Below are 21,755 nucleotides of genomic sequence, written 5' to 3' on the forward strand. Positions count from 1 at the left end.
TCCCCCTGTAACAGCACGGATCATTGCCTTTATTTTAGTTAATTAGACATTACGGTTATGAACAAGGGAAAATAGCTCAGTTGTAGAGCATTCGACTGCAGATCGAGAGGTCCTTGGTTCAAACCCGAGTTCCCCCTGTAACAGCAAGGATCATTGCATTTATTTTAAGCTTATGAACAAGGGGGAATACCTCAGTGGTAGAGCATTCGACTGCAGATCGAATGGTCCTTTGCTCAAACCTGAGTTCCCCCTGTAACAGCACGGATCATTGCCTTTACTTTAAGGTTATGAACAAGGGGGAATAGCTCAGTGGTAGAGCATTCGACTGCAGATCGAGAGGTCCTTGGTTCAAACCCGAGTTCCCCCTGTAACAGCAAGGATCATTGCCTTTATTTTAAGGTTATGAACAAGGGAAAATAGCTCAGTTGTAGCGCATTCGACTGCTGATCCAGAGGATGTTGGTTCGAACCCGAGGTCACCCTGTAACAACACGGATCATTGCATTTATTTTAGTTAATTCGATTTTACGATTATGATCAAGGGGGAATAACTCTGTGGTAAAGCATTCGACTGCTGATCAAGAGGTCCTTGGATCAAACCCGTGTTCTCCCTGTACCAGCAGGGATCTTTCCGTTTATTTTAGTTAATTCGACATTACGATTATGATAAAGGGGGAATAGCTTAGTGGTAGAGCATTCGACTGCAGATCGAGAGGACCTTGGTTCAAACGCCAGTTCCCTCTATAACAGCAACGATCATTCCGTTTATTTTAGTAAATTCGACAATACGGTTATGAACATTTGGGAATAGCTCAGTGGTAGAGCATTCGACTGCACATCGAGAGGTCCTTCGTTCAAACCCGAGTTCCCCCTGTAACAGCACGAATCATTCCGTTTATTTTAGTTAGTTCGACATTACGGTTAGGAACAAGGAGGAATAGCTCAGTGTTAGAGCATTCGACTGCAGATCGAGAGGTCCTTGTTTCAAACCCGAGTTCCCCCTGTAACAGCACGGATCATTGCCTTTATTTTAGTTAATTAGACATTACGGTTATGAACAAGGGAAAATAGCTCAGTTGTAGAGCATTCGACTGCAGATCGAGAGGTCCTTGCTTCAAACCCGAGTTCCCCCTGTAACAGCAAGGATTATTGCATTTATTTTAAGGTTATGAACAAGGGGTAATACCTCAGTGGTAGAGCATTCGACTGCAGATCGAATTGTCCTTTGTTCAAACCCGAGTTCCCCCTGTAACAGCACGGATCATTGCCTTTACTTTAAGGTTATGAACAAGGGGGAATAGCTCAGTGGTAGAGCATTCGACTGCAGAACGAGAGGTCCTTGGTTCAAACCCGAGTTCCCCCTGTAACAGCAAGGATCATTGCCTTTATTTTAAGGTTATGAACAAGGGGGAATAGCTCAGTGGTAGAGGATTCGACTGCAGATCGATAGGTCCTTGGTTCAAACCCGTGTTCCCCCTGTAACAGCACGGATCATTGCCTTTATTTCAAGGTTATGAACAAGGGGGAGTAGCTCAGTGGTAGAGGACTCGACTGCAGATCGAGAGGTCCTTGGTTCAAACCCGTGTTCCCCCTGTAACAGCACGGATCATTGCCTTTATTTTAAGGTTATGAACAAGGGGGAGTAGCTCAGTGGTAGAGCATTCGACTGCAGATCGAGAGGTCCTTGGTTCAAACCCGAGTTCCCCCTGTAAGAGCAAGGATCATTGCCTTTATTTTAAGGTTATGAACAAGGGAAAATAGCTCAGTGGTAGCGCATTCGACTGCTGATCCAGAGGATGTTGGTTCGAACCCGAGGTCACCCTGTAACAACACGGATCATTGCATTTATTTTAGTTAATTCGATTTTACGATTATGATCAAGGGGGAATAACTCTTTGGTAAAGCATTCGACTGCTGATCAAGAGGTCCTTGGATCAAACCCGTGTTCTCCCTGTAACAGCAGGGATCTTTCCGTTTATTTTAGTTAATTCGACATTACGATTATGATAAAGGGGGAATAGCTTAGTGGTAGAGCATTCGACTGCAGATCGAGAGGACCTTGGTTCAAACGCCAGTTCCCTCTATAACAGCAACGATCATTCCGTTTATTTTAGTAAATTCGACAATACGGTTATGAACATTTGGGAATAGCTCAGTGGTAGAGCATTCGACTGCACATCGAGAGGTCCTTCGTTCAAACCCGAGTTCCCCCTGTAACAGCACGAATCATTCCGTTTATTTTAGTTAGTTCGACATTACGGTTAGGAACAAGGAGGAATAGCTCAGTGTTAGAGCATTCGACTGCAGATCGAGAGGTCCTTGTTTCAAACCCGAGTTCCCCCTGTAACAGCACGGATCATTGCCTTTATTTTAGTTAATTCGACATTACGGTTAGGAACAAACAGGAATAGCTCAGTGGTAGAGCATTCGACTGCAGATCGAGAGGTCTTTGGTCCAAACCCGAGTCACCCCTGTAACAGCACGGATCATTGCCTTTATTTTAGTTAATTAGACATTACGGTTATGAACAAGGGAAAATAGCTCAGTGGTAGAGCATTCGACTGCAGATCGAGAGGTCCTTGGTTCAAACCCGAGTTCCCCCTGTAACAGCAAGGATTATTGCATTTATTTTAAGGTTATGAACAAGGGGGAATACCTCAGTGGTAGAGCATTCGACTGCAGATCGAATGGTCCTTTGTTCAAACCCGAGTTCCCCCTGTAACAGCACGGATCATTGCCTTTACTTTAAGGTTATGAACAAGGGGGAATAGCTCAGTGGTAGAGCATTCGACTGCAGATCGAGAGGTCCTTGGTTCAAACCCGAGTTCCCCCTGTAACAGCAAGGATCATTGCCTTTATTTGAAGGTTATGAACAAGGGGGAATAGCTCAATGGTAGAGCATTCAACTGCAGATCGAAAGGTCCTTGGTTCAAACCCGAGATCCCCCTGTAACAGCACGGATCATTGCCTTTATTTTAGTTAATTCGACATTACGGTTAGGAACAAACAGGAATAGCTCAGTGGTAGAGCATTCGACTGCAGATCGAGAGGTCTTTGGTCCAAACCCGAGTCACCCCTGTAACAGCACGGATCATTGCCTTTATTTTAGTTAATTAGACATTACGGTTATGAACAAGGGAAAATAGCTCAGTGGTAGAGCATTCGACTGCAGATCGAGAGGTCCTTGGTTCAAACCCGAGTTCCCCCTGTAACAGCAAGGATTATTGCATTTATTTTAAGGTTATGAACAAGGGGGAATACCTCAGTGGTAGAGCATTCGACTGCAGATCGAATGGTCCTTTGTTCAAACCCGAGTTCCCCCTGTAACAGCACGGATCATTGCCTTTACTTTAAGGTTATGAACAAGGGGGAATAGCTCAGTGGTAGAGCATTCGACTGCAGATCGAGAGGTCCTTGGTTCAAACCCGAGTTCCCCCTGTAACAGCAAGGATCATTGCCTTTATTTGAAGGTTATGAACAAGGGGGAATAGCTCAATGGTAGAGCATTCAACTGCAGATCGAAAGGTCCTTGGTTCAAACCCGAGTTTCTCCTGTAATAGCCCGAATCATTGCGTTTATTTTAGTTAATTCGACATTACGGTTAGGAACAAGGGGAATAGCTCAGTTGTAGAGCATTCGACTGCAGATCGAAAGGTCCTAGGTCCAAACCCGAGTTCCCCCTATAACAGGACGGATCATTGCCTTTATTTTAGTTAATTAGACATTACGGTTAGGAACAAGGGGGAATAGCTCAGAGGTAGAGCATTCGACTGCAGATTGAGAGGTCCTTGGTTCAAACCAGAGTTCCCACTGTAAAAGCACGGATCATTGCCTTTATTTTAGTTAATTAGACATTACGGTTATGAACAAGGGGAAATAGCTCAGTGGTAGCGCATTCGACTGCTGATCCAGAGGATGTTGGTTCGAACCCGAGGTCACCCTGTTACAACACGGATCATTGCATTTATTTTAGTTAATTCGATTTTACGATTATGATCAAGGGGTAATAACTCTGTGGTAAAGCATTCGACTGCTTATCAAGAGGTCCTTGGATCAAACCCGTGTTCTCCCTGTACCAGCAGGGATCTTTCCGTTTATTTTAGTTAATTTGACATTACGATTATGATAAAGGGGGAATAGCTTAGTGGTAGAGCATTCGACTGCAGATCGAGAGGACCTTGGTTCAAACGCCAGTTCCTTCTATAACAGCAAGGATCATTCCGTTTATTTTAGTAAATTCGACAATACGGTTATGAACATTTGGGAATAGCTCAGTGGTAGAGCATTCGACTGCACATCGAGAGGTCCTTCGTTCAAACCCGAGTTCCCCCTGTAACAGCACGAATCATTCCGTTTATTTTAGTTAGTTCGACATTACGATTATGAACATTTGGGAATAGCTCAGTGGTAGAGCATTCGACTGCACATCGAGAGGTCTTTGGTTAAAACCCGAGTTCTCCCTATAACAGCACGGAGCATTACCTTTATTTTAGTTAATTAGACATTACGGTTATGAACAAGAGGGAATAGCTCAGTGGTAGCGCATTCGACTGCTGATCGAGAGGATGTTGGTCCGAACCCGAGGTCACCCTGTAACAACACGGATCATTGCATTTATTTTATTTAATTAGACATTACGTTTATGAACAAGGGAAAATAGCTCAGCGGTAGAGCATTCGACTGCAGATCGAGATGTCCTTGGTTCAAACCCGTTTCTCCCTGTAGCAGCACGGATCATTGCCTTTATTTTACTTAATTAGACATTACGGTTATGAACAAGGGGGAATAGCTCAGTGGTAGAGCATTCGACTGCAGATCGAGAGGTCCTTGGTTCAAACCCGAGTTCCCCCTGTACAGCACGGATCATTGCCTTTATTTTAAGGTTATGAACAAGGGGGAATAGCTCAGTGGTAGAGCATTTGACTAGAGATCGAGAGGTCCTTGGTTAAAACCCGATTTCTCCCTATAACAGCACGGATCATTGCCTTTATTTTAAGGTTATGATCAAGGGGGATTAGCTCAGTGGTAAAGCATTCGACTGCGGATCAAGAGGTTAAAAAGTAGAAAGTTCATCACATTGATGTTTGAACGTTAAATCTTAATCCACTTTAGCTTTTGTTCTAGTGCAAACTGCTTTTGAAAAAGATTGTAACAATGGCTATTTTCGAACTGCAAATTGGAAAGTCCAATGATATCTAAGAACGGTTCCCCCTATTGTTCCAACGAATTCCCCCTATTGTTGTATCATAACTTTATAAAGAAAAATTAATGTACATTTCAGAGAATAAATACAATGCTAATAGACAATAATATGGTTGTAGAATAATTATACATAATACTATGGACTATAAATTCATTTAATAGGAACAGAGCTACCATAGCTTATAACTTCAGGAACTTTTTTAGTTGAGCTTTAAATTGTGCAACCGAACGGAGTGAGACTTGTTCGGGGAGATCATTCCACAGAGAAATAGTTTTGCGGAAGAAGGAATAGCGTAAGACTTTGGTACGCGAAGGGGGAAGAAAGAGTTTTCGACTATGACCCCTAGTGCCCTGGGAATGCGATTTAAATTCGAAATACGGCTGAGTGGGAACGCACAAAATTTTAAAGAGACCTACGAGATCTAGGTAGGAACGACGGAGGGAAAGGGATGACCAGCCAAGAGTAGATAAACGAAGGTGTCGTGGTTTATGGCGAAAGTAATGAGGGATGCGGCTAGCGCGATCTTGGACATTGTCAACCAGCCAATTCTTAACCCTTGAACTCTGCCTGATAACTCCAGCCAATTTGAAATTTTGGCCTAAAAAAAAACATTACAATTTTTGGATTGACAGCATATTTCATACGCCTATTTATATCTTCAATGCCATTTTCCATTTACATCTAGCAATTAATCTACCACCATGGAGCAACATTAAATTAGAAATAGATGCATTTAATGCAATTCTAAACTGAATTTCGTTCTCAATCCAAGAAAATTACTCCATAGCAATTTTTTTTGCTCCTGAGGGGGGATACGAGCTAGGGCTGAATGAAGCCTTACAGCTGCGATTTCTTAGGTTGAAAATTGTTAAGGGAATTAAAGGTTTAAGTGTTGTTTTAGTTTGGTTTTAAATTGCACAAGTGACTTTAGGGAGATAATCTCAGGGGTAGGGAGTTCCAGATGGGGACCAACCGATGGGAAAAAGAGTGCTTCAGTTGGTTTTTACGGGCCTGTTGATGAAATAATTTGCTATGGTGACCACGGGTGGGGATAGACGAGGGAGCAGCGGAAAAAAATCTTTGGTGTTGACAATTTAGGATTTTGAATAAACTGATTAGGTCGAGGTAAGACCGACGAATAGTTAAAGAAGGCCAACCAAGGGTAGATAGCCTACTGTCTCTAGGTTGATGTTTTAGGTTACGCGGTAGTCGAGAGAAGGAACCCTGAATGTTGTCTAGTTGCTGAATGTCGAGAGCTGAGTGAGGGCTCCAGATTTGGCAACCAAATTCAAGGACTGGGCGAACGTAGCAGTTATAAATGCGGGTCAGAAACTCAGGGGTGATGCCAATGAAATTGGCTTTGATAGTGGCCAGTAAACCTTTGGCGCGACCACAAGTCTTTCTCACATGGGAATGAAATTTTAGATTATGATCTATTTGAACACCCAGATCTCGACACTCATTAACACGTTTTATATTTTGCCCGGAAAGAAAATAAGAGGACGGCGAATCTAGGTCTGAAGGGGTATTTTGTAAGGTTAGGGCTAATGATTTGGTTTCGTTAAAGAAAAGACCGTTACGTGTCGACCAAACCTCAAGCTTATGGAGATCAGATTGTAGGGTGAGCACGTCAGTATAGGAGTCTATCACTCGGAAGATTTTTAAGGTCATCAGCAAATAAACAAAGAGGGATGTTAGATCATTGGGCAGATCATTGATGTATATGAGGAATAGTAAGGGGCCTAGAACACTTCCCTGAGGAACGCCACTGGTAACAGGTAGAAAATCACTCAGGGAATCACTAACCTGGACTGCTTGAGAACGATTAAGAAGATACGATTCTAGCCACCGAAGAATATTATTTGTGACGCCGTAAGCTTGAAGTTTTGCAAGGAGTCGACGGTGGGGAACTGAGTCAAACGCCTTGGCAATATCGAGATATATTACGTCAACGCGTTTGGATTGGTCTGAAGCTTCTAGCCAAGTGAAAAGAGCTGATAGGAGATTAGATTCTACAGACTTGCAAATGAGAAACCCATGTTGGAAATTGCTAAGGCGGGGGTTAAGTTGGGCTAATAGTGAAGAGTATAAACATTTCTCGAAGACTTTGCACACAGCCGACGTCAAACTAATTGGGCGATAATTTATCGCGTCACATTTACTTCCCTTCCCTTCATATATGGGGGTAACATGAGCTACGCGCCGGTCATACGGAAGGGACCCTGTGGTTAGGGAGGAACAAAGAAGGTAATGTAGGGGAAGACAAAGGCTTGAGGCACAGTTTTAAGGTAGACGGTTGGGGGACGGAGGCACTTTTTATGTCTAATTTACGCAGGATCTTACGAATTTCATTAGGGTGCGACCTGAATTCAGGCATCGGAGCTGAAAGACTTTCAGGGAAGTTTTCTAAATACGGATCAGAATTATTAAAAATCTTAACAAGTAACATGGCTAAGTTACAATCTGTTTTTTGACCGTTCCCAAGTTTAATATTTAGGCGAGTTGGTATAGCACGAATGTTTTTCCGGACAAAACGATAGAAGGCTCGCGGGTTAGTTTTTAAGTGTTTTAGTTTACGCTTGTATGAGGCTGTTTAGCTTTGAAAAGAAGTAACTTCACAAGTTTGACTTGAGTCTTGTAGAGAGGTTGAAGGTGGTTATACACTAACTGGTTACCAGTGTTGCTGGCAAGCTGGAGTTTCTTCCAAAGCCGTTCCTTCTTACGAATGGCACGTTTAGTTGAGGAAGTGATCCAGGGACGTTTGTTGCAGTCAGTGGAGTGGTCATAGAGCGGGACAGCCTCTGACACACATTTGAATAGAGCGTATTTAAAGTAATGCCAGGCTTTATTAATTGGTAGGTTTGTCAGGGGCGACCAATCTACGTCAGTGAGCATCAAATTTAGTTTGTTGTAGTCTCCGCGGGAATAGTTGAAGTCATAGTTAAACTTTGGTTTTGGGGGTGGTATCCCAGGCAGAGGAAACTCGACTTGAATGGTTACATGATCACTGCCTCCCACTGGAGGTAGGTCTGTGACAAGGGGTTTAACGTTAGCTTTAGTCAAAACTAGGTCGATAGTACTGAATCCCAATGTACGTCGTTGACTGTATCGAGTTGGGAAACTGACGCACTGATTTAAAGCTAAGGTGCTTAAAGAGTCTGACAAGGCAGCATGGGATGTTGAGGAACCAGGTTCAGGTGACAAGGTTTCCCAGCATATGGCAGGCAGGTTAAAGTCACCAGTAAGGAGAACGTCCGAGCAGCGAATACTGACCAACTGTATATCTTCAAGTAACCAGTGTGTAGCTTCCAGTGGGGTATTGGGAGGGCGATAGGCACAACCCAAGGTGATCCAAGTAGGGGAGTGTGGTGGTTTAAATTCAACCCAGAGCGATTCAGGATGGAGTGGTTGAAAGTCAAGTTTGTGATGAATAAAGTGTTGACGAAGATAAATTAAAACACCGCCTCCGGGTTTAAGCAGTCTGTCCTGACGGAGCAAGACGTAGCCAGGGAGATTATAAATAGAGTCATCTTGGGTAGGAGTTGCCCAAGTTTCCGTAACACAGATGCAGTCAGCTTGCCATTTAGAAGAGAGGGAGCAAAGTTCTTTGCGCTTACCGTAGAGACTCTGGGCATTTAAATGGATGATTTTTAAATGTGAGTTTGGGAGTGACGTAGCAACATGGGACGAGATTGGGTGAGCAGCTAGTTTTTTGTAAAGAGAGAGCTGGAAGCATCCTTGGTGGATTGAGTGGCACTGTATTAGGATAGGAGAGATGGGCAGAAGTTTGTGATGAGGGATAGTTTTGCGACTGTGAACTGCTTCTAGGAGTTTCCTCGCAGATAATCCTGCCCTGGCGGATAAAAAGGCCACTCTCACCCTGATGGCGGGGGTGACGTAGCTCAGCGACGAGTCGCCTTCGAGCCTCACGCTGTTCGACCGTGCGGTCAGGGGCGATTGGGTACTCAAATTCACCAAGGTGGCGATAGTAATTGATGTATTTAATAAAGTACTGACGATGGCTGAAAGATTGGAAGGTGAGACGTAAGGGACGGTTTTGACCTTGTTGAAATTGACCAAGTCTTTTAAGGACAATACCCTCACACTGGGTGTAAGTAAAATCGAGATATTGAAGTGTCTCATATGAAAAATCACGATCATACATATAGTCATTGTAGTCGGGCACGTGAAAAAGTATTGCATTGTATTTATGGGAATTTGTGGCCGACTGGCCATTCACTTGGTGGTTGAAGGTGCCAGTAGGCGGGTTGGTGCTGTTTGAGTTACGAGAGGAGTGTTTATTAGGCCAGTTTGCCTGAGAGGTATGAATGTGAGGTTCTTTAGGGGTCGTTAGATGAGGATCTTCGACTGAGGTTTCATTGTTAGTTGGCAGGCTAGATTGAAGCTTCAAAATTTCGTCAGTCTGGGCTTGTAGTTGTGTTGTAAGGATCTCATAGAATGCTTTTAGAGATGCTATTTCCTCCACAATTTGATCATTAGCGTTCGAAAGGGGGGGAGCAGTGGGTTCATCATTCTTGGTAGTGCGACGCTCTATTTGGAGTTGCTTGCAGCAATCTTCTAGGTCTTGAAGACGAGACAAGGTAGGCATAGTAGATTGCAGGTGCTGAAGCTCTGTCTTTAGGGCAGCAATGTCTTCAGCTATCACAGGAGTGGAGGTTGTAAGGGGGTCAACAACCATCTTAGCAGAGGCAAGTTCTTGGGAAAGCACCGTAAGTTTATATTTAAAGCGGGGATTTAATCGAAATTTCTAATAATTGATCTTTATTTTGCAGTCCGGTAGCGATTTAACATGGGGCCTAACAGTGGATAATTTCAACTTTGCAAAACAAAAATATACCAACCACCCAAACGAAGTGGAACGTTGGGCGAGCCCTTATATTAAAAAAAGTGGTAGGTGCTAATTGGTGCGAATTTAAGTAGCTGGTACCATTGGAAAGAGAATAATTTGACCTATCACACCCTGAAGACATTTGTCGAATTATAGCAATAAAATTCCTGAACTTTTTATATTAATTCTTCTAATACCTTTCGTTATAAGGGTGTTGAAGTAATTTTTTAGTTAGGTTACCTTTACATTAATTCCGTTTGGCCTTATATTAAACTTAGAGAATGCCACGCACATATTTGGTATTTGGGGAGATTGGGTCGTATAAAATGTTCTGATTAAAATAACCCGACTTATGTAGGTGTTCCCCAACTCTTTTCTATGACTTCCCCTAAAGTGGCGCGAATCGCGCGATGTATCAGGCTTTGCAAAGATCACTCGTAGATCAAAAAGACCCCAGCTTTCGAAGAATTTCATTAAACAAATAAATATTTAGTGATCTCAAACAAAAACCCTACATTTTTAGTACTTTTCCCTATGGAAGCGATTTAAAAGCGGAGTTGAGGGATTCCAAGAGAGAACGTCACGTTGAAGGAATGACGTACGACGCCATCATTGATGCCTTATTTTGGAGCGAGAGTTATCGCCCGTCGATTCGGAGTTTGAAACACGGGCTCGAATACGAGTTGTTTAGTTTGGGCAGAAACGATAAACCCCGAGGGATCGCCGTTCACTCTTGTAGCCGACGCCTCTTTAGGACCAACGTCGACAAAATCGAGTCGCAAAGTCTGTCTTGTCAAAATAGAACGGTCTTCGTTTCTCGGGATCTCGAGTTTGTTAGTGGATTGGCCATTTATGAGAATGAACTTTATTGGACCAACAAGAAGGAAGCCAGTTTTTTGGAATTTTATATAGAAAAGAGTCATTTGGATGGATCCAATCGATTGGTACGTCCAACTTAAATCAGGCTTGCTTCTCACCATGAATTTCATTGTCTCACTTATTGTTGCTTATGAATTTTTAAAACTGTATTTTGAGGCTCGTAACTCTGGTTCTACTAGGGATTCGGGGACGTCCTTCGAGTATGTTGTAGCGGACAGGTACATTTGGGCTTTTTAAGCGAATCAGTTAGAATGTTATAGTTATATTTGTCCCCCATCCAACAGTATTATAAACTTGGGGTTGCGTCAAACCGGGGCCGAGTAATTAAGCAAATGTTTCGTTAACATAGGAATAACACTGTTAAAACAGGTCAAAAAATAAAATTCGGGGAATTTTTTTTTTAGTGGGGAAAATTTAATTCAAATTATGATATTATCTTTGGAGTCGTCAATGAAAGATTATTATTTGATTTTCTTTGGTAGATATTAATTTCCGGGGAACATTGCCGACCGTTCGCGTTAATCGCGACAAAAAGCTCGTTCTTTTGGACTGACCATGTCAATCAGGGTTCTATTTATTCTTTCTGCAACGCCCTTCATAGCGGGTGAATATACGTTGGTGCGCTCGTGTTTGATTCCATTTTGGTTACAATATTCTTCAAATTTGTAGGAACAAAACTCCATTCCATTATCTGTACGAATACGTTCTCCGGTAGAGTTCTCCACTTGTTTCTTGAATAGTTCCAAACATTTGAGAACTTCGTCTTTTCTTGTCATTGTAAAAATTCGTGTATAACGGCTGTAGTCGTCGATAAATGATACATAATACCTCGCTCCCCCTAATGATGTAATAGGAGCGGGACCCCAAACGTCTGAATGGATGAGTTCCAAAATTTTTGTGCTCCGTATGCCAGTCAGGCTTCTATGAGATTGCGCTGTGCTTTTACTGACTTTACACGGGTTACATGTTGTTAAATGTCCCTTCAAAACATCTATTCCACGCAGCATCTCGTGTTGTCTCATGTATTTAAGATCCTGTTCATTCACATGTCCTAGACGTTGATGCCACAATTCTATATTGTGACTGCTAGGTGCTTGTGTGGTTTGATGTGCTTCTGGTCCACTTATGAAAATTTCTGTTTTTAGTATGTAAAAGTTATTGCACAATTTAGCCTTAAAGGCAATTGGTCCTTGTGGTGGAGGAAAGTATGCAATGAAGGTTTGATTTTCCACTATTACTTTGTAACCAGCAACATCCATCAGTCTTCTAGATATTAGGTTTTTCCCCATATTTAGAGTGTGCCATATTTCTTTAAGGCATAATTCAACAGTTTTTTTGTCATGTTCAACTCTAATCCATATGTTACCAAATCATTGAGCTAGGGTTTTCCTTCTCCAAGGTTGATTTCCTTTTCAACAGGTGTGTAAGTGCTAAATCATTCTGTATGTCGACAAAAAAGGTGAGTAGCGCCAGAATCGATTATATAAAAAAGACTTGGTTTGCCCAGGGAGTAAGGAACGTTAGAGGGAGTGTTAAAGTAAATAGGCGCGTTCTTTCGCTTCGTGGCTAAAATCGTCTCTCTCCGGCGCTGACTCGGGAACTCATCGCGGTGTCCGCGCGCATGCGTCAAATTTAAAAACGGACTTTGAACCATAGCCCACTCGATCACGCGCGTCACGACGCAAGCTGCTCCTTGCGTCGTGACGCGCGTGATCGAGTGGGCTAGTCGTGTTTGAATTTTTTCAGCGATGGTTAACTATAAGAAGTGTTGTTTTATTAATTGTACAAGTAACTCAAAGTATTTAAATATAGTTTTCAAACCATTTCCCAAACCAAAGACAAAGCTAGCAATTTGTAAAAAATGGATAGAAGCTTCTGGAAATGTTCTATTAACCCCCGAGAAAATAAATGCAAGACATTATGTTTGCTCGAAGCATTTTTTGGATGGTCCTGATCCATTACCAGAATGTTTTTTTGATGACTCTTTCAATGTAAGTTTCAACTTTGAATAAACTAAATGTATATTAATTAAGTCCCATAATAGGAAGTAGAAGAAATTATACCAGACAATATCCCATTGGATTTGTCAGTTCCCAAAACAACGCCAGATACACAAAGTATACCAATACCACGTATGAAAACCCCTCCAGCTCCAAAAAGTATAAAACCTCAACTATATTTAGCCAAAAATGTTTCTTCATCAGGTATAAAAACATTAAATTTATTGCTTTTCAGTTTTGATTTAATAATTTGACCCCTTTATTTAGATTTTAATGAAGATTTTTTCGAAACCTATGAAAAATGTTTAATTGAACAAAGCTGTCAAGACATGAAGGATGTTGACATTGAGGGAGAGGGTGTAAAGGCGTTTATAAAAAATCTTATTGAAGAACCACATTCCTTAAAGCTGGAAAACAAAACAATCACTAGACTGGCAATTTTAAATTCAAAACATATTACCGACAAGGCTTCATTCTTGGTACATTCGAGATACCTTAGAGAAAGCCCAGATCTTATTAGAGATGTACTCGAAATATTTGTAAAGGTGAACAATTTTAAAGAACTTGACCAAAAAATCCAAGAACAAATCGTTTATAATTGGCTAAGAAGATTTATGCTGAGGGTTTTGGGCAAATGGGTGGATCTAAAGCCTAATTTCTCCGACTCATCAAAGGAAATTTTGAATTATCCTGCACTATCTCAAGCCGAAATTAATAAGAAGGAAGACCAAGTGATTCATCACATTGGACGTTACGTAATGAAAAAGATTTCGCGCTTGCACCAAGAGCCCGTGATTCTTCCACTTTTTGAAAAATGCGTTTTGAAAACTTATTCTAAAGATCCAGTCAAGACTTATGCTGAGTGGTCAGCGTTTTTAAGTAGGGGGGGATTAATTATTCTGACCGAACTCGGATTTAAATTTTTTAAATTGCTTGATGAAGTTGTAAAATCTTTTTACAATTATGATCAAAACCACCAAAAATATTTAGTTCAATTTAAGTCAAAAGAAGGAGACAAAGTCCCGTAAAAATATTATTCTAGATAGGTTAAACGAATCTGATGTATCAAAACAGTGGAATGAACTCTGGGGCGAAGAAAATTTGAATATTAGAGAAAGAGCCAAAACAGTAGTTTACGATACGTACATCAACTGCAGAGGCTCTGCTTTAAGGAAGTACACAAAAATAAAACTTGAAGAAGCGCAACGCATTTCTTTGGCCAAAAGAAAAAGTCTACGAAGAACACTAAAAGAAAATGCTGCCTGTACATGCAAATTGAAATGCTCGTGCTTGAATAAGTAGCCCAAAAATTTATACCTAATTATACCTAGTCATTGTTGAAGTGAAAAAACGCCTCAAACTCTACATGTTCCTTTCCATTAATTACTTCATTAAGGTTACTCGTTTGTGAAAAAAACTGAACATTAAGCTGTGATTAAACAATTCTATTATTTTTAGCCTTATGTAAAAAAACTTAAATAGAAAAAGCTAAACTTAAGCTGTGATTAAAAAATTTTGTTATTTTGTGCCTTACGTAAAAAAAACTTACAAACTAAAGATGCGATTTAAAATTTTGTTATTTTGTCCTTATGTAAAAAACAACATAAGCTGTGATTATACAATTTTGAGCCTTATGTAAAAAATTTAAAAACTAAACCCGTGATGAAATAATTTTGAGCCTTATGTAAAATAATTTACAAACTAAACCTGTGATGAAATAATTTTGAGCCTTATCTAAAATAATTTACAAACTAAACCTGTGCTGAAATAATTTTGAGCCTTATGTAAAATAATTTACAAACTAAACCTGTGATGAAATAATTTTGAGCCTTATGTAAAATAATTTACAAACTAAACCTGTGATGAAATAATTTTGAGCCTTATGTAAAATAATTTACAAACTAAACCTGTGATGAAATAATTTTGAGCCTTATGTAAAATAATTTACAAACTAAACCTGTGATGAAATAATTTTGAGCCTTATGTAAAAAAACTTACAAACTAAAGATGCGATTTAAAATTTTGTTATTTTGTCCTTATGTAAAAAATAACATAAGCTGTGATTAAACAATTTTGAGCCTTATGTAAAAAATTTAAAAACTAAACCTGTGATGAAATAATTTTGAGCCTTATGTAAAATAATTTACAAACTAAACCTGTGATGAAATTATTTTGAGCCTTATGTAAGAAAAACTAAACTTAAGATGCGATTTAAAATTTTATTTTGTCCTTATGTAAAAAAGAACATAAGCTGTGATTAAATAATTTTGTGCCTTATGTAAAAAACTTACAGACTAAACTTAAAGATGTGACTAAACAATTTTATTATTTTGTTCCTTGTGGAAAAAACTTACAAACTAAACTTAAGCTGTGATTAAACAATTTAGTTATTTTGAGCCTTTTGTAGTATTTCCTCTTTTAGATGTATTAATTAGTGGAGGCATAATTTTGAACTTTTTTTCATTAAACCCCACAGTTAATAGATCTGGGTTTTCACTGCAGCCAGCTGAGCGACGGTGCTTTCCAAAATGACGTTCCAAAGGATCTTGATTAAACTTTGCAGTTAAAACGAATTTTGCTCCCTTTTGAAGAAGAAATTTCGTTGCTCCGATTACTGAATGTACTGAAAAGTTATTAATTTTACGATTTGTTTAGTTCAAACTCAGTGGCGTACGAACAGGAAAGGGGGATAAAAGGGTACATTGTTCAACAAGGGCGCCAAAACCAATGTTGAAAATGTACCCCCTAAATTTAAGTAGCTTCTATTATTATTAATTACCCGTTAAATGGATTCCTTCCAAGGTTTCCCTACTGAGCAGCATTTTGTTTTTACCATCTGCCGGGATATTGAGACCATCTACTTCATTTTTCCATTCCTTTAGAAGTAGTAAGTTTAGTAGTGGTTTTTTTGTTTTTTCGAGGTTGGCAGGTGGGGAAAACATATCCCTTAAGCCTGTCCTATTGCAGATCTGCTTTACGGTTAATCACATAATTAAATAAATGGAGTTTGCTTTATTTTGCTTATAGAAGGGTTGTTGTCATCCCAAAAAATATGATAACACATGAGCACCCGGGCAGAAATAGCCATCCATCAATGGGCCAATATTTCTGCCCGGGATGGAAAGAACACTCGAGCACCCGGGCAGAAATAGCCATCCATAAATGGGCGACTATTTCTGCCCGGGATGGAAAGAACACTCGAGCACCCGGGCAGAAATAGCCATCCATAAATGGGCGACTATTTCTGCCCGGGCTGGAAAGAACACTCGAGCACCCGGGCAGAAATAGCCATCCATAAATGGGCGACTATTTCTGCCCGGTCTGGAAAGAACACTTGATCACCCGGGCAGAAATAGACGGCCCACTGTGGACCGTCTATTTCTGCCCGGTATGAATTAATTTTTGGCTACCCGGGCATAAATAGCCGACTAATGTTTCAGGGCTATTTCTGCCGGATTTTTAACCCGGGCAAAAATAGCCACTCCACTGTGGGCCGTCTATTTCTGCCCGGGTTTCTAAATTTCTGAAACCCGGGCATATATAGCTGTGTATAGGTTAATCCTTATTTATGCCTTTGGGCAGAAATAGTGGTCCTTAGTTAAAGTGCTATTTCTGCCCTGAACCCGGACAGATTTAGTCGACTATAGGCTATTTCTGCCCGGGTCCCGGGCAGAAATAGACACTCCGTTATTTTTAAGGCTGAAACCTTTAGATTTACAATAGTTTCTGGTGTTTAGGTGATAGACAAAGATCGACATGCGAAAGAAACACCAACAACGTCTTTCATTTTCTTCTCGTCATAAATCAAGAATTCTTAGAAATCGGTTGTCACAAAATATTGTTCGTGACACGGAACAAAATTATGATTATATTGTTGATAATGTTAGAAATAACGAATCGTCAGTTGAGGTTCCTACACCTGAAGAGCAAAATGAAGAGATTAATACTACTGATTTGGATATTCAAAATGACCTAAACTGTGTATCAGAAAACGACATAAAGCCTGAAATTCATCTTCAAGAACAATGCGCAGAGGATAATGAAGATAGTACACCTAGTTTCCGCTATAGTTTAGCTGTATGGGCAACTGAAAATCGAATTAAAAAGTCATCTGTTAACAAGTTACTATCGCTATTGAAAACAAATGACTGTCGTAAAGATTTGCCCAACGATTACCGTTCCTTATTAGGCACACCAAGATATATCAATGTAGAAAACGTTAGCCCTGGACAATATTTCCACTTCGGAATAGAATCTGGTGTTGCTCACACCATTAAAAAAACAATTGACTCACCCATTCGTAATATAGAAATGTTAGTCAGTATTGATGGAATTCCTCTGACAAACAGTTCAAACAGTCAGTTTTGGCCGATATTGGGTATGATAACTTCAATTAAGAACAGTAAGCCCTTTGTAATTGGTATATATCAGGGGAAATCTAAACCCAATTGTTGTAATGTCTTCCTAACACGTTTCGTGGAAGAAATGCTATCAATTAGTGATAAAGGCCTTAATGTCGATCATAATACTTTTATTCCATTGACAATAACCGGATTTATTTGTGATACCCCTGCTCGTGCTTTTATATGTCAAACGAAGGGTCATTCCGGGTATTATGGGTGTGATAAGTGTATGGTTAGAGGGGAACATTTACAAGGGAGAGTTTGTTTTAATGAAATTGATTCCGGGCTAAGAAGTAACGAACTTCTACGTTACTTCGTTGAATATTTTGCAATAATTTATGGGAAACACTTAGTGTCATATAATGTTCATGCGCTCGTTCATCTTCCAAATGATGTTAAGAATTATGGCCCTCTAGATACGTTCAGTGCTTTCGAATTTGAAAACCATTTACAAACAATTAAAAATAAAATGAGCAATTCCGGGCAACCTCTGAAGCAAATTATTAATCGCATTTACGAAGAAAGAAATTTAGAAAACGATAAAGTTAATTCAACTCGCAGTACATTTTCACAAAAGTTAAAAATCTTCAAAATGATACACAGTAATGGTCCTCTACTCCCTGGGTGTAGTTGCCCACAATATAAAAAAGTGGAAATGGAAGGATTTACAATTGGCACCAACGAAAGCAACAGTTGCATCATTTTGAGAAACAAATCCTACGTAACCGTCTACAACATAGCCACATTGAAGGAAGGGGGAAACCGTGTTATAATTGGGCGAAACTTTGAAAAGATTGAAAACTTTTATTCAAAGCCATGTTTATCAAGTGATGTTGGAGTTGTCAAAGCCCGTAACCTTTCCAAAACTCTTAAAATTTGGAAGCTTTCCGATGTAGTGGGAAAAGTCCAAAAATACAGTCTTGGAACCTCAAATGAATTTCTCTTATTAAATCTACTGCATCAGAGAAACAATAATTTGGTATGGATGGCATGATATGTTATCCTAACCGCTTTACACCCATATCCCATTTTCCAATTCATTTGTTTGTTTTTTTAGTTTTGCATGATGTTATTCTAATAAACGCTTACATCCATATCCCATTTTGCAATAATTATTTTGTTTCATTAATTCATTTTTAATTTAATAAAAATATTTTTATCATGTTGCAGGAATTAATATGTCGGTTTCTGAAGATAGCCGTTTTTTTGTGGTTGAATTCAAGGGAACTAACAGTCTCACTGTAGTACCCTACACCTGGGTTGACGAACTTGATGCAACTAGCGTCTTTCCATCAAATCAAAAAGAAGCATCTAAACTAGCCAAAAAGATAACACAGCCAATCGAAACGTGGGAATCCTATGAAATCGACATTATTTTTCGTTGCTGTATGCTTAAATGCTTATGCGTTCATACAATCAGGAAATTAATAAAAAATCATTTATTCAATAGCTTCATATGAAGCAGCGTTAAAGAAAATGAAGCGTGTGGAGAATGAAGAGTCCGGGAATACTGGAAAAGGAAGGGGGCGTGGACAAAGGCGAAAAAGGCAAGCAAAGAATTTTGGCGCCAGTTCTGACGACAGTACTGATGAAACTGTTAGCTCAAGTGGTGAACAAAGTACACCAAAAATGCCAATATTTAGGCGGAACACAAACGGAAAAGAAACTTCTAAAAGTAAGATTGAAAATGGCGTCAATCTTTATTTTACCGTTATTAATAGAAAGTGTGAATTTATTTCATCCTCATTTTTAACAGGCAACGTAAAGAGAGCCAGGACACCTAAAGTCTTGTATCCAGGTATGTTATTGTTAAAAGGCTTTCTAAGTAGCACTCGAAAAATATGTTTGCCATTCGCTTTCTCGTAAGTCGAGATTAATTACTTAACCATATGTATTTTAGATGAAGTCTCTGAATTGGAAGTAAGAAATAGAATTAAAAAACCTGAAAATCATACCCCTAAGCCTGTCGATATCATGAATACAAGTCAAGGTACATATACAAGGGCTGTGCGGTCCTGATCTTTGGGTACCTGCACACCCCTGATTTAAATGATTGTGACTATAGCAATTTAGACAGGTTAATTGTCTGACGGTTCTCTTATTATTTCCTATTTATAAATTAAACCAGATTTTGAAGAAGAAATAGTGGAACCAGAAAGAAGCAAAGAACAGTGTGCCATGAGTAAAAATAAAGAACAGCATGCCGCGAGCTTCAATAAAGGTATTTTTTGGCATATAAATTTTCTCCCATTGAATTCTGAAGAGCTTTTTTAAGTTTCCCTTTGAAAAGAATTTTACTTATAATAGTTACCCATTTTGTACCAGATGAAGAAAATCAGGATGACAGAGCCCTAGAGAATCATGCAAAGAGTTTCAATAAAGGTAATTAGACATTAAACTCCGCCCTTTTATTAACACTTATAAATCTTAATCTAAAACACAAATGACAATACCCCTTTAAAGGAAAAGTGCAACCAACATAACATTATATCTTAAAAGATCTGCCTTTTTCTAAATATAAAAAGGAAATATAAAAAAATAATTGGACTCTTATTTAAAAGTAATTGCCATTTAATTTGTCTTAAAAACGAGGACTGCCGCGCCATGGCAAGACTTACAGTAGTCATCGTTTTTAAGACAAATTAAAAGGTAATTACTTTGAAATGAGTGCTTTAAAGTTTTTTTAATATTTTGATTTAATATTTATATTTAGAAAAAGAGAGTTCTTTTAAGATATAATGTTATATGTTGGGTGAACTTTTGTTTTAAGCGTTTTTAACACCTCAAAAACTGTGAAAATTCTTTTTAACTCCATGCATTTCTAACCAAAGAATCTTAATTTTCATTCAGAGCAAAAAAAGGCAAAACTCACTAACGGAAATTATTCACAAGGAATGAATACCAAAGGTATTTGTAAAGTGACTATATTTGAAATACAATTTTTGATACAATTTCCTCTTTTTTTACTAGATTTTGTAGTTCCGGATGGCATGATGTTGATCAAAGAAGGTACAATTTATCAAATAACAGTTCAAAGCAGATTTTGTACGTCACAAATTTAATTGATATAAGTTGAATCCAATTTAAAAAGGTGTTCAATCGAAACTGCAAAATATGCTTTCAGTAGTTGTGTATTAAATTTTTGGGCGTAACATTAAATTCGTATTTTTTATCGCAGATTGGTATCGTAGCATTAATAGGAATTTAGAAATTACAAAAATCAACGAAAACGACATGATGTCATTAATGGAAGCCATCACGAAGCGCATGGACGCAAACGGAGCAAACACTACACTCCCAACTTCACCCGTAGTGGAATTTGATTTTTCCTTTCCAATTCAATCACTAGAGGAACTTAAAAATCTCGAAACTAAACTCGAATCAATCGACTCAAAGGCGCAATTCGTAAGTATAATGTGTAAAATAACAGACTAATAAGTAAATACTAGATAGACAGTCATTTATATATGTTTGTGTTATTTCTATTTTAGCTTCAATATTTGAAAAATATTGGTGGATCAAACGTAAAAAGTTTTGTCAAAAGAATATTTCTACAAATTTTGACTGATGAAGTCTAAGTTTTATTTAATTGGGAAGGACGCAAAACTAAGCAAATGTTTAAAAATTTCATAATGACGTCACAAATTATTGGTGAGTTTAAATAAGGAAATTTAACGCTATTAAACTATGCAGGCCTGTGTGAGCCGAGCCTTGAGCCTTAACGTCTTTGTTGACCTTTTTTAACCGAAACTCTACGTGGTTGATGTATATTAACTTCAACTTGTATCATTTTCAATAATATAGAAGCAGTCATGGCCACTGACGCAATTCAATGCACCAAAAAAGACGTAGAAGATGAGATGAAATCAAGACTGAGGCATGCAAAAGGAAATCTCGATAAAAAAGGCCTAAACTTTTTTCCATACTTAATATTAATTATAAAGTATAGAAAAAAGTTATTTTAAACCTCGAATTCTTTTAAAAGTATTGCCATTTTTATTATGAAAATGGACAGCATCTGAAAATAAATTTACTTAGGTTAAGTTATTTTTATCAGTTCAAGTTAACTTATTTTTTATCATTTCAAACAAGAGTTAATAGTTAACTGTCATGTTCGCGATATTTATTTAACCAGAAAGGGACTTTAAGTGAGAATGTAACAAACTTAAAATGTGCAATAAAACTTTACATGAAATTTATATTTTTAATTCAATTTTTTCATGTCGCTCTAAGCACAAAATGTATTCTTTGTACGTCCAAAGAAAATTCCTTTAAATCTCCAACGAATATTAGTAGGAACATTTTATGGATTCCTCAGGGATATTCTGGGGACAAACAATAGTATCTTTAGGATATACTTGATATATTTCAAGGATGTTTCAGGGATATTGTGGGGACAAACAATAACATCTTTAGGAGGTC

At 38.8% G+C, this 21,755-nt stretch overlaps 2 protein-coding genes and 6 non-coding genes across 8 annotated transcripts; all 8 read left to right on the plus strand.

Annotated features, from left to right (window-relative positions):
* Positions 1-295: 295 nt before the first annotated feature.
* Positions 296-367, plus strand: TRNAC-GCA (transfer RNA cysteine (anticodon GCA)). Its single transcript has one exon. It is a non-coding gene; the product is annotated as a tRNA-Cys (tRNA).
* Positions 368-1,635: 1,268 nt separating this feature from the next.
* TRNAC-GCA (transfer RNA cysteine (anticodon GCA)) lies at positions 1,636-1,707 on the plus strand. The gene has a single exon. It is a non-coding gene; the product is annotated as a tRNA-Cys (tRNA).
* Positions 1,708-2,760: 1,053 nt separating this feature from the next.
* Positions 2,761-2,832, plus strand: TRNAC-GCA (transfer RNA cysteine (anticodon GCA)). Its single transcript has one exon. It is a non-coding gene; the product is annotated as a tRNA-Cys (tRNA).
* A 533-nt stretch (positions 2,833-3,365) lies between these two features.
* On the plus strand, positions 3,366-3,437 carry TRNAC-GCA (transfer RNA cysteine (anticodon GCA)). The gene has a single exon. It is a non-coding gene; the product is annotated as a tRNA-Cys (tRNA).
* Positions 3,438-4,778: 1,341 nt separating this feature from the next.
* Positions 4,779-4,850, plus strand: TRNAC-GCA (transfer RNA cysteine (anticodon GCA)). Its single transcript has one exon. It is a non-coding gene; the product is annotated as a tRNA-Cys (tRNA).
* Positions 4,851-4,892: 42 nt separating this feature from the next.
* Positions 4,893-4,964, plus strand: TRNAS-AGA (transfer RNA serine (anticodon AGA)). The gene has a single exon. It is a non-coding gene; the product is annotated as a tRNA-Ser (tRNA).
* A 12,673-nt stretch (positions 4,965-17,637) lies between these two features.
* LOC149685539 (uncharacterized) lies at positions 17,638-19,199 on the plus strand. Its single transcript, XM_089871053.1, has 4 exons — positions 17,638-18,312; positions 18,504-18,719; positions 18,784-19,008; positions 19,090-19,199. The coding sequence occupies exons 2-4, from the start codon at positions 18,512-18,514 to the stop codon at positions 19,197-19,199; spliced, it is 543 nt and encodes a 180-aa protein (XP_089727179.1). The 5' UTR covers positions 17,638-18,312; positions 18,504-18,511.
* Positions 19,176-21,003, plus strand: LOC149685540 (uncharacterized). The gene is made up of 7 exons (XM_089870948.1): positions 19,176-19,323; positions 19,462-19,554; positions 19,641-19,715; positions 20,184-20,240; positions 20,304-20,342; positions 20,512-20,738; positions 20,825-21,003. The coding sequence occupies exons 1-7, from the start codon at positions 19,308-19,310 to the stop codon at positions 20,909-20,911; spliced, it is 594 nt and encodes a 197-aa protein (XP_089727074.1). The 5' UTR covers positions 19,176-19,307; the 3' UTR covers positions 20,912-21,003.
* The last annotated feature ends 752 nt before the right edge of the window (positions 21,004-21,755 follow it).

This window comes from Phalangium opilio, unplaced genomic scaffold, assembly GCF_054372755.1.
Source record: "Phalangium opilio isolate 3A_F unplaced genomic scaffold, DU_Popi_V2 ptg000032l_1, whole genome shotgun sequence".
NCBI lineage: Eukaryota > Metazoa > Arthropoda > Arachnida > Opiliones > Phalangiidae > Phalangium > Phalangium opilio.

Bases quoted from the DNA above. Each gene is read 5' to 3' on its own strand.
- LOC149685540 (XM_089870948.1), top strand. The intron at 20,241-20,303 runs GTATTTGTAAAG...TTTTTTTACTAG, and splicing joins ACAAGGAATGAATACCAAAG to ATTTTGTAGTTCCGGATGGC. The intron at 20,343-20,511 runs GTACAATTTATC...TTTTTATCGCAG, and splicing joins CATGATGTTGATCAAAGAAG to ATTGGTATCGTAGCATTAAT.
- LOC149685539 (XM_089871053.1), top strand. From the start codon at position 18,512: ATGTCGGTTTCTGAAGATAGCCGTTTTTTTGTGGTTGAATTCAAGGGA. The intron at 18,720-18,783 runs GTATGCTTAAAT...TTTATTCAATAG, and splicing joins CGACATTATTTTTCGTTGCT to CTTCATATGAAGCAGCGTTA. The intron at 19,009-19,089 runs GTAAGATTGAAA...CATTTTTAACAG, and splicing joins CGGAAAAGAAACTTCTAAAA to GCAACGTAAAGAGAGCCAGG.